General features: G+C 43.0%; 2 protein-coding genes across 2 annotated transcripts; both read right to left on the reverse strand.

Annotated features, from left to right (window-relative positions):
• Positions 1-3,877: 3,877 nt before the first annotated feature.
• On the reverse strand, positions 3,878-7,880 carry LOC143011933 (uncharacterized). Its single transcript, XM_076164957.1, has 14 exons — positions 7,734-7,880; positions 7,303-7,641; positions 7,080-7,208; positions 6,791-6,958; positions 6,633-6,703; positions 6,299-6,545; positions 6,108-6,194; positions 5,937-6,017; positions 5,698-5,826; positions 5,428-5,592; positions 4,851-4,906; positions 4,647-4,731; positions 4,531-4,561; positions 3,878-4,453 (listed from the first exon to the last, which is right to left on the reverse strand). The coding sequence occupies exons 1-14, from the start codon at positions 7,795-7,797 to the stop codon at positions 4,396-4,398; spliced, it is 1,710 nt and encodes a 569-aa protein (XP_076021072.1). The 5' UTR covers positions 7,798-7,880; the 3' UTR covers positions 3,878-4,395.
• Positions 7,881-9,011: 1,131 nt separating this feature from the next.
• Positions 9,012-11,524, reverse strand: LOC143011927 (hepatitis A virus cellular receptor 1 homolog). The gene is made up of 6 exons (XM_076164951.1): positions 11,207-11,524; positions 10,682-11,020; positions 10,545-10,601; positions 10,336-10,406; positions 9,956-10,049; positions 9,012-9,803 (listed from the first exon to the last, which is right to left on the reverse strand). The coding sequence occupies exons 1-6, from the start codon at positions 11,247-11,249 to the stop codon at positions 9,721-9,723; spliced, it is 687 nt and encodes a 228-aa protein (XP_076021066.1). The 5' UTR covers positions 11,250-11,524; the 3' UTR covers positions 9,012-9,720.
• Between the last annotated feature and the right edge of the window lie 585 nt (positions 11,525-12,109).

Consider the following 12,109-nt stretch of genomic DNA (forward strand, 5'->3'; position numbering starts at 1 on the left):
GTGTGTGTGTGTGTGTGCGCATTATGATGCTAATTCATGTATGTAGGAATTGGAAGGGACAGGTCTCGCTATGAAGTTTTGGAATCCTGCGAGTCACAGGCAGACGGAGAATAACAACAAAAGATGACCTGGCAAAGCACATTTCCACACAGTCTTCCCCGAGGTGATGCAAGACTTTAGACAAATGTCTTGTTTGTTCGCCACTGAATGGCCATCATTCACGGGGTGGCATGCCAGCACAACACAACACACGCACAGACACACACACACACACACACACACACACACAGATACGCACACAGGGGCAGATCATTTTTCTCCCTCATGAAGTAGGTAGCGAGAATATTACAAACCAAAATCATAACGCATTGCCGCGGGCCAGAGGTCGGATAAGGAGAGTAGAAGCTGCCGTGTAATTGAATTTGCCAACTGACAGACAAGGATAGATAGATAAAAGATAGATAGATAGATAGATAGATAGATAGATAGATAGATAGATAGATAGATAGATAGATAGATAGATAGATAGATAGATAGATAGATAGATAGATGGATGGATGTGCATGTGAGAGGAAAAGAGAGAGAGAGAAAGAGAGAAAGAGAGAGCATATCGAGCTTTATCCTCCATTAATAACAGCCACTAATCCCCTGATGTGATTACCTCTCCCATCCCTCCACACTCTCTCTTCCATTGAACACAGCCAGCCACTTGTCTTCCATGGCAGAGCTCAGCTGGTCCAATCCCCTAAACAGATCCAAGACTTCCACTGTGTTCAGCTGCCAGGACCGTGGAGGTCTTCCAAATATGCCGCCGCCGCCACCGATTCCTTCCCTTTCTAGATCTCGCCTCTGGGCTTCGATGTGTTAGAAAAAGCAGGAGTCAGTGGCGCTGAGGGAGAGACGGGAGGCACATTTAAACAGATTAAGAGCCGTGCCTCCGTTCAAAGCTCTGACATTAATGCCGCCTGAATGAGGGGTGACGTGTGATATGAATCGTACATGGGTTTTGTGGCGCTCAAACATTTATGGAAAATATCTGCGAGCATTAAGGATTATGGGTGTGCAAAGGGAGGCAACAAGCATGTCAGTATAGCTATTTCTGTCCTCAATGACTGGCTGCCAAATGCTTCTTTTTTTTCCCCAGCATTTGATAAACTCGCTTCATCGATATAAAGTCTAGTGCGTTTCTATGGAAACTTAGACCTCTCAAAAGGTTGAAATTTACCACCGAGCTCAGGATCTGCTCAGTAATAGCATGTTATGATATTTCTTCTAAATGCGTTCAGTTTACTCAGTGTTTTACAGGAGTGAGAGCTCTGTAAGTGTTCAGACCAATACACAGGCAACACAGAGACACACAGTGTACAACAAATAAGTGCTAATTTAACGTTTGATTTAACAAAAACATGTTTGGGGTCAGATCTGTGCTCTGCTCATGGATATTATGTGATAAAAAAGAAGAGTTCCTAAATTTCCTTGTGCTATTAATGTTCATTTAACTTCTGTATGTAGACATAGAATGCAGGGAAACATTAGATGCCGTCATGCACACACGCACAATTACCAAGACGTAAGTAAACACACACACACGGGCTAATGCAGGACCCTCGGAAAGGCAACAGTGTATTAGGACCTTGTACTTGGCTTACTTGGTGATGTCTCCATGGTAACTGTTATGCCTGACCTTCAAACATGTGCGCTGTCTTCCATCTGGCTCAGGTTGGCTAATCACGTCAACACACACACACACACATATACACACACACACACACACACACACACACACACACAAAATCCTCTGTTAGATCTCAAATTTATAGCGATTTTTTATATTTTGCTCAACAATTATTACTTCTGTCGATGATTTCATAATCGGCTTGTTTTTCATTTCTCATTTGCACAGTGACGTGCACGTTATTGCCATAAGAAGATGAAAAGTTCCTTTGAGCCGTCTCAGTTTTTAGTGGGTCTGCAGAAAGACTTGAATCAATTAGTGCCTCTTTCATCACTGATTCACTAAAACCGCTTCTGTGCTCCCCTTCCCTTTTTTGTTCCACCTCAACTCCCTGCTCCTTTCATTTCTGCTCTGTTCAATACTGTCATCTGCTGTGCTGTTCACAAGTTCATACGGAGCAGCAGAAGGGCCAACATCTGGCAGCTCCTCAGGCCCAGGGACATGCATCCGCTCTCGGGCGACGAGGCCTGGAGACCAGCCCCTCCTGCAGAGCTCAGCCTTTGGTGTGTGTGGTACTGTTCAAATCTGCACTTCCTGAGTGCTGTTGCCTTGATGTGGCCACAGTCATAGTTTATGATTTATTACAGCGCTGACTCTGTCCTTAATACTAATACTGCCGTTATTATGAGCCTACATTCCCTCCCTCTGCCCCCCACCTGCTGTGTAACACTGGAGCCTTTACACACACAGCTGTCACAGCTCTGCACAGCAGATATATGGACCAAGGATGTTTGGTCCCAGTCGATGTTATGAATGAAATGACAAAATTGTTGGGGCTATGACACATATCGTAGATCAACTGTGTGTCAGAGATCAGCTGCTTGCATTTGTGTCACAATTCCTGATGGTCCTTTTCCTGCTTTGGCTCTGGTTGTTTGTTTGGCGGCTTGGTCCGTGGGGAACCAGTAGGGTTGGGGGTGGAGATGGTTGGTGTACTTGTTTTTGGCCCTGTGGTCAATCAAAGCAACCTCATCAAAGTCATCGTACCACTTCTCCCCACAACCTTCCTTGCCTGTTTTCTTGTGTTTATCAGCGTAATCAGGAGAGCGCTGACAGAGGGAACGACCGATGAGCACAACGCAGGATGAAGAGGTGTAAAGATGGAGGGAAAAGCGTTAAAACAGGAAGGCTCCTGTGTTTGTGTACGCAGGGTCAAAGCCAGAATGAGTAGGCAGAGGAAGCGGGGAGAGAAGTAATGGACGGCGGAAGTCAGGGGTCCAAAGATGAGAGGAAGTTCTTGTCCATTGAGGACGGATGTGGGAGAGTTGTGTTTACAGGCCACAGTCATAGTGGCTTTGTGCGTCAGCAACACTGAGTTTATGATGGGTTACCACGGCAAAACAACAATCAAGCAATATTTACACTACTGTAGACAATTAGTAAATTTTTCAGGAAGTATTACACTTTAGTATACGAACACAGGACCCTAACTGTGCCTCAGTGGTCTGCCTTCTTTAGTGAGGAATAAATAAACTATGGTGTTCCATGGATCAGAACAAAACTGGAAGTCCTGTTATTTAAACATTCACCCATACATCCATATACATAAATATACATACAGTGATCCCTGCTGTGCCATGTGACCCCCACAGAGACAGGCCTGGGTATCCCACTGTGCTCTCCCATTAGTGGGAGACTCCCTCACCGGCAGATGCCTCACAGTTCCACAGAGGTATCAAATCTCCGCCTCTTTCTCATCGACTTAATTGGGACAATTAGGAGATTTCCAGGACAGATGGATGCAAATCCAGCTGGCTGCGGTGCGAGGCCCCTCAGGACTCTCTCAGTGATGAGGTGAGGTCTGAGGGACTCATCACTTACGTCAACTCACTAGTGGGACTCTGGCGCCCTCTTGTGACTGTTAGTTGATATTGGCAGATAGTGGTGAGAGGTGATGGACAGTCCCAAAACCTTCAGTGATGTCAGTTTCTGCTAAAAATGATGTAAAAAGATTTCTTTCAAAGGTTAAGTAAGCTACTGAGTGTAAAGCTTAGGAGTTTAAATGATGCAGTCCTTACATACTGAGGGTGTTGTAGTGATGCCATAAATTGAATGGAGTGAATGAACAAAAATGTAAGGATTTGTGAAATTGAACTGACATGAAAATCTAAATGATCTTGACATTCAATAAAATGAATCCTCAAGAGTTTATTCAAAAATATCACGAATGTATTTAAACATTGGAACATTTAAACCGTTTCAATCTTAAAGTCCAGAATAAAATTATAATTTATGATCATAGAATCCAATAGCAAATATGTGGTACTACTGCATTACACACGTGACATAAACACATGAAACAAGCCATTTGTTGTGTTGCAGCAATAAAACAGCTAAATTGAGATCATGGCTATAATGGAGAGAAAGAAGAAACCTCTGTGAAAAACATCACGCCTCTGTAGCGCCTCCTACTGATGAAATCTGATTTAGAAAATAAACTTTGAGACCCCAAAAAATATCATAGTGAATTCAAACCTTGATTGTCAATCACGTCACGTTCACGGGTGACAGGATTTTTGGAGGTGCAGGTAGGAAGCAATTAAATTTTCTTCCGACTTCACGATCTCCACTGCCACTTTCACGGTTAACAAAAGCTGATCAATGTCAATTTACCAGAGACGTTGCAGCAGATTATGTCTCCTTCGCTACCCGCCGCTATCTCACAGCTCTTGGAGTGACTCAGAACCTCGGAAACGTAAGCGCACGTTGGTCAGCCACCTGCAGACAACAGAAGCTAAGTGCTCCACTCCACAGACGGTTAAGTGTATGAATGTATGCGACACAGAGCTACTTACGGTGTGAAGGTGCCACTGTTGTGTTTCACTCCTATTGACAGAAAGTGGCACAAATCAAACAAGGAATAAACCCAAGATAATTTTTTTCCAAGAATTTCGACAAACGCTATACTCACGCCAAAGTTGCCATGTGGTAACTATGGCAGCGATCAGCACAAGGAGAATCAGCGGCACTACAATGGCACTCACTTTGACGAACTCCTATTAGAGAGTTTTACAAAAGAAGGTGAACATTTGATGCCAATTCTCAACGATATAACTCATTTTTGGACTTGATGTGTAGATAAATAAAAATGTAAATCCTTCTGCCTCATACTCACAGTAGTCTGAGTGTATGGAGGAAGTGTAGATGCTGTAGCCCCTGTGTCCCTGTGACCTATCAGCACAATGAAAACAAGCTAAAAGGACGTTTCAAAAACGGCTAAACATATCGAAACAATTAGCAGGGGAAACACGACAGAGTGTGGTTTCAAACTGAAAAGTGTCAAAAATGTTGATAGACGTCCCAAAGTGTCATCTTGTCGTGCCCCAACATGAGGGCAATGCTAGTTTGCAGCAGCAATGTTAGTTTGTAGCTAGCTAGGAATGCTGGCAACTCTTAGCATAATGATACAAAGAAGCTCTTCTTATCGTGTTGTCACATTCTGCTGCAATTATTAAGAAACTACTTTAGAATGCTGCGACTGACCAACTTGAGCCATTTAGGAGCTTGGGTCATTTATATTTTGGCCTTGATTAATCCAAATCAGGACTTCTGTTTCTGACGTCAATAGCAATGGAATCACTGAGACAATAACACAGTGAGACAACAACACACAGTGACTCATGATGCCTAAAGGGACGTTTGAGAGAAGCAAGAAGAAACTAAAATGGTAGAATCCAGTGGAACAAGGTCACCTGTTTCTCCAATAGTGACGGTAAGGACGTTGCTGGCGTCACTCCGGCCCAAACTGTTCCTGGCAAACATGCGGATGTTGTAGGTTGAGGGAAAAATATCCATGATCATGGCCGTCGTCTGGCTGGGGCTGAAGTCTAAAACCATCTTTATGGAGTCCCACGAGGCTGCGGGAAATGAGGTCAAGAGGTCGTGTTAGAGTTGTTGATGATGCTGACAGAAGTGTCCAAAAGAATGGATGATAGATTGATATAATATTTGATTTTCCTTACCATTCAGTGCTTTGTACTCCATGTCATAGCCAGTGATGGGGCTGCCTCCATCAAACCCAGCATACCAAAACAACTCAACCATGTAATTTCTTACTTCCCATAACTGCACCACTGGGGGTTCTGGAGGCGCTGTGAGACATGCATGAGAGACAAACTCAGCACTTTAAAAGGGAAGTGACCCTGTGAAATAGGTTCTACACCCCTGATTTCAGTAAATTATGACATGATGTGAACCGTACCTAGAGCAAATCCTGTTGTGCTCTGTCCCCACACTGTGGCAGCAGGTGTTCCCATTGTCCCAGCAGTTGAGGTTGTGTGAACTTAGGAAATGGTTCATAAAAACATTTGCTATTCAAATTCCTATGAAACACAAGGAGAACTTTACACTTTGGAGAGTTAGTGACACGTACCTGCAGTGGATGCTGTTGTTGAATGCTGTCGCTTTGTTGCAGCAGTTGAAGTCGTCTGTATAGCCTCAGTTGATGAAGTTGTATGAGCTTGACATGGGATAAAAGGAAAATACATTTACTGACGCATATTTTAACTGGTGTCACAATAATGATTAAGCTTCCATTTTTTTTAAATGCGCTTCCTGATCTACCCTCATCCAGAGTATAGCACAGAGGTTCTGTTGCTGAAGGTCCTACTCCTGCGTTGGTCCTGGCCTGTACCAGCACACCGTACATGGTAGACGGCCTCAGGTTGGTCAGGGTGAGACTCTCTTGTTCCCTCGTGGCCATCATATCTTGGTGCTGCCACCTTTTGAACTGTCTGCTCACAGGGTCATACTCCCTGTAGCTAATGCTGTAACTTCGCAGCACCCCATTACGGAGATCAGGCCTCGGAGGCTGAAAAGTAAACAACACAGGATCAGAGATTGTTCACAAACAGAAAGAGTTTGTCTTTGGCTACTCTATTAAAAACTGTGGCTTTACCTTCCAACTGACTTTGATACTGTGAGGGGTAAGAGCTTCCATTTGCATGTCCAGCGGAGGACCGTCAGGTGCTGCAGGGTGAGAAAAGGTCATTCATCAACATCAATCCCCATCAGCATAATTACAAGGCATCAGAACAACAGATGTCCAAACTGTACCTGCTTCTTTAGTGGGGATGGTAAGAACATTGCTGGCTTCACTCATGCCCACTTTGTTGATGGCAAATACGCGAAGGTTGTAGGCCTGAGCTGGATGCAAATCCACCAGAGTGGCCTCAGTCAGTTCTGGTTTTATATCTGAGGTTGTCACTGCGGCATCCCAGGGTGCTGTGAACAACAACATACAGATCCACCCTGCCGGTTCTTAACGTATGACAAGCCAGAATATTTCTACTGTTTGAGATGTATAAGTGTTTGCATAATTTAGGAATATAGTGATCTTACTTACCCATTTCGTTTTTGAGATCAATCCTAAAGGACGTGATGGGGCTGCCTCCATCAAACGCAGGAGTCCAGTAAACAGTGATGGCCCTCTCTCTAACCTCTCCTATTTGCACCCTCAGGGGCTTAGGATATGCTGAAAACAAGAAAAAAGTCTTATAAAACCAAAAAAAAGAAATGAAATTCCAATCACAGATCATAGCTGCATGTTCTCTCCCTGTGTTTCTCACTTGGCACTACAGTCAAGATCATCTGGTGTTTGTGATCATTGAACCAGCCCGGTACCGCCACACGGCAGCCATATGAGCCCGAGTCGTCCTCCTGAACCTGCCTGATGGTGAGGGACAAGTCACCCACATGGATGTCACCCATGAGCAGGTAGCGCTCTGACAGCCTGCTTATCACCGACGTCCCGTCCGACTGGATGACCTCGTTGGCACAGCCACTGTTGGGGATGTCCCCTCGGCCCCAGCAGAAGCTGAGAGTGCCGTAATACTGAACATCATATGTGCACGGCAGGGTCACGTCTGATCCCACCGTGGCCCCAATATTCAGTGCTGCTACACAACCTGTAACACACAATTAAGGAAAATTTGTAGAATATATATTACAGAAAGAACTGTGTTTGATATTGCAAAAAGATAAATTATAAATATCTTACCCAAAGGCAGACAGAGAAGCAGACAGCAACAAATAAGCAAATTTCTGCTGCCTAAAATACTCATTTTGTGGAATTTCTTATTGCAGAATCAACCAGAGGCTTGAGTTTAACTGATTGAACTAAACCAAACCACAGTGCGGTTTGAGCTTTGAAATGTTTCCCAATTACATGACACTGTGCTTAATATGCACAAACACAAACAACTTCTGCTGATTGAGGGGGAATGTCGAAAACAGCTGTTTCCGTTTCTGTGGTTTTGGTTCCTTGTCTTAGAAGTGGTAAGTTGTCTTGTTCTAAAAAAAAATAAATGAGACAGTGCCAAAAAGCAAGGTACTGAATATATTTATTCTAAATGAATAGACGGTATATTCTGGTGATCAGTAGTTACAGGCTAGTAATGCTGAAAACACACACACACACGAAACAGAATACACACAATAGGTGTCATTAAATTCAGTTTTTAAGCAGAAATTGTGCAGATCAAAGATGCATTCTGAACATTATTTTGTTTTAGTTAAATGCACTTTTAGTTTTGTCTCCAATGTTTTTATAGGAAAGGGCTTTATTTATCAAATCCTTATTCCCTGATATGTTTATTGCTGATTGGAGCAGTCTGTGTTACTTGAGGGTCATGGACTTTTGTAGTCCTTAAACTGCTGATTAACCATGTCGGTCTGCTGGCCTGGAAGTTTAGTAACCAGCACAGAACTTCCTCTTTAATCACCCCCCTCCGCCCTCCAAACATGTGCCTGGAGCACCCAGCTAGATTTACGAGGATTATAATTATGCTTTAAGAAGTATTAATAGTTCATAGCACTGACAAAAGGGCGAACATATAGGGAAGGTCAGTCAGACAGCTAACGGAGGGGAGACTGACGGCCTGAAAGCTAATTTATTAAATTTGGCTTTCACTGCTATTTTAATTCATAATTCAGCACTAAAACTGAAGGTCAATGTTTAAAGCAGCTCATTACAGGACAAATATCCACATTAAAAAGAGGAAATGGAGAGAGCTGGGAGAGCTGGGAGAGCTGCTACAGAGGATGAGAACAAAGATTACATTTCATAACACTACTTTGTATATATATATCTACGTTTCATTTTTACCCATTATATTAATATTATACTATGCTCACTGCACTTAACTAATATATTTGACTAGCATTAACAATAAATATATGGATGACATAGTAATTGTTTAACTCTGCACTTTTACTATATTTATATTATAAATAACTTCTAATACTTAAAAACGAGTAAAAAATTGTCTTTTGGGAAAATTTTTATTGAAATCTGTGAAGACATTTTAAAAAAATGCACAACAACAACAAACAATTAGGTTTGAAACATTTTGGAACCTTTTGAAAACACGTTTTGTAGCAGTGATCCACATTACACCCGGATAGGAAGCATATATTAAACGCTCTTTAAAAAAATACCAGTTCTCTGTAGCGCCACCCATGCTTAGAATCTATGAAAGTTAAAGTAAGGTTCGGAAGTTTTGAGCCCGTTTCTCATGCAACAGTGGGAGTTGTGGAGGCAGAGCTGGACGGAGGAGGCATGAAGCACCGACTCCACAACCTCACAGACTGCTGCTTTAAGACACCAAACCAAAACACCTCACATGTGCTCCACTGCTGACCAGAGCACAGGTTCAGGCTGAGGAACATGAAGATGATAATGATGCATAAAATCCAGTAGGTGGCATTGTGTCCACAAATATAACACATCCACACAAATCCAATGTCTATGAGATTAGTTTCACAATGGGAAAAAAAAGCAGAGAAGAAGCAGAGATTATTCTCTCCACAGAGAATCTTATCGACAATTCATGGCAACATTTAGGGCTCTGCAACCTGCTGCATTAGGGATTTCCTCTTCCAATTCTACTGATGATCAGATAAGAGTTCAAAGACTTTCCGTTTGTGGAAGAGGAGATGAACAAACTTCTTCAGCCGGTGCTTTTCTTCTTCTATAATTCTGTCACTCAGTGGGGCATGTTGACAGTCTCGTAAACATTCTCTGTGTCGGCCTCTCTGTGTGTTCTGCTACTCCCAGACCTTCTCCCTGCTTCAGAGTTAAAGGGAACATGACAGCAGGTTAAAGGGATTTTCTCTGTATGTGATATTAAAAAGGGAAACAGACGCACTCAGTTCTAATGTGTAAAAAAAAAAATCGTCTGTGGCATATGTGTCACAAGCTATAATCCATTACACACTTACAATAAATAAAAATGAGGATTATGATAATGCTGAGGAGGAGAAGTGCTGCCATCCTGCCAATGTTCTCCATTTCCAGGAAAGAGCTGGAGATTTTCTGCAAAAAATAAATAAATATATGAAGCTCAACATGAGTCAATTATATTTCACACATACAGTGCGTGTTAGAGAATGTGCATAAAGGTACAGAATGCTGAAATATAGGAAGAAAACTGTAATGAATGCGACTCCGTTTGGTCCTTTTCTCTTCAAACCTCAATCACATGAAGAATACAAACACAAAATACTTTACTCAGGTTACCTCACTTATCTCTGAATAGTACAGTTACTCTAAACTGTGATTAATTCCTAAAATACAAATCAAGAATGTCTTATTTATGTACCTCAGATATGACAAAAGCCATTGCTGGATCATCTGGTTCCACTGTTTCAGATGTGGATGTTGTCTGGATTTCTGGGATGAAGCACAAACAAACTGTTAAAATATACTTTCTAACTGACTGTATGCTGCTTACTGCTTAAACTGTGCAAATAAATCAGGGTCTAGAAAATAGAATAGAATTTCACTTTGAATCCATTTTTAAACGCTTACCCAGTCTCTCAGCAGTAGGAAGCAAGTAACTCTCGGTAACAAGAGGCCCCATGGGAGCTAACAAAAACAAATCACTCTTAGGCCATTAATCGCCACAATGTTTATGATTTCCCCGGAGGGTTTTACACAAGTATTACCTTCCTCAATGTCCAGCTCTATGTCAACTTTCAGGTCATTGAACCATCCCGGGATCTCCACCCTGCAGCCGTACGCTCCGGCGTCGCTCCTCCGAGCGTGCAGGATGGTCAGGGACACGTCTCCCTCCGTCAGCCCACCCTCCAGCTGATACCTGAGGGACTCCCTGAACTGCACCGCCCCGTCCCAGGACGAGAGGATGGTGTCGGAGCATTTGGACCTGGGCACCTTCCCTCGACCCCAGCAGACCTCCAGCATGCCGTGAGCGTGTGTGTCATAGCGGCAGGGCAAGGTGACATTGTGCCCGATGACGGCAGTGACTGTGGACACGCCGGAGCACACTGCAGAAGACAAACAGGACTTAGAGATCTACAGTAACTGGGTGATATCATAGAGCTCACAGCTCTGAAAAGTATGTGGGTTCACACACAGACACACACCCACACACCACCACACACAAAGCCACCCACAAGCTCCCATACATAAATCGGTATGGGAGAAACAAAAAGCGCTGAATATCGACTTACCTTGAGTCAGGACGGAGAAGAAGAAGCAGCAAAGACCACGCATACGTGCTGGCTGTTGTATAACAGACAAAGGTCTGAGGTGAAGATAGTTTCTCCACTCACACACACACACACTCACACCCAATGAGATGAGATCACTCAAAGTGAAGTTTCAACTTCCTTTTTTTGGAAAACCAGGAGAGAAATTAATGCTGCATCAATGCTGCAATGAGCTGCATTGTGCCTGACATGAGCTACAACAACCCATCAGCTGTCACCTCCACAGAGGTCAAAGGGTACAGGTGGGAGCTGAACTAATGATATAGACACCTTACGTATAAGCACAAAATGCAATCTAGCACTTTGCAGAAATGAGAAGTCTGAAAATGACCACAGGAAGTTGACACACATACTTACAGACATGTAGCGTGTGAGTCACTCACTTGTTCCGTCTCTCAAAGTCTGACTCAAGCTGTTTGCAGTTTTCTGTTGGCTTTTAGATTGAGTTCCTTAGCAAGCAATCTTCAGTAATAATCAGTGGTAATTTATAAAGGAGTAATGGCTGCAATACAGTGGAGATTGTGGTCATTTAGCTGTAATAAGCAGTTCTAAAACCGTTTCTCCTCAATGATATAAGTGTCGGACATGAAGTCGTCCAGCAGCTATGAGACGATTACATCAGTCACCCAGGTTAAACATGCGCCTGCGTGTGTTGATTGGTTTGCTTGTTTGTTTGTAAGATTCCTCAGAAAGGCGACAACTGTAATTCCCAAAACTGGATAGATGAGATAACCCATTAAATGTTGCTGCTGACTTTAAACACTTCTAGCAGCAGATAAACATTTTGGTCAGATTAGATTCCAGCTCAGGCTGTGATTTATGGGAACAATATCAAATATGGACATTTGCTCTTTTCGCTAAGGC

This window comes from Genypterus blacodes, unplaced genomic scaffold (assembly GCF_046128005.1).
Source record: "Genypterus blacodes isolate CSIRO-AG114 ecotype Tasmania unplaced genomic scaffold, CSIRO-AGI_Gbla_v1 ptg000139l_1, whole genome shotgun sequence".
NCBI lineage: Eukaryota > Metazoa > Chordata > Actinopteri > Ophidiiformes > Ophidiidae > Genypterus > Genypterus blacodes.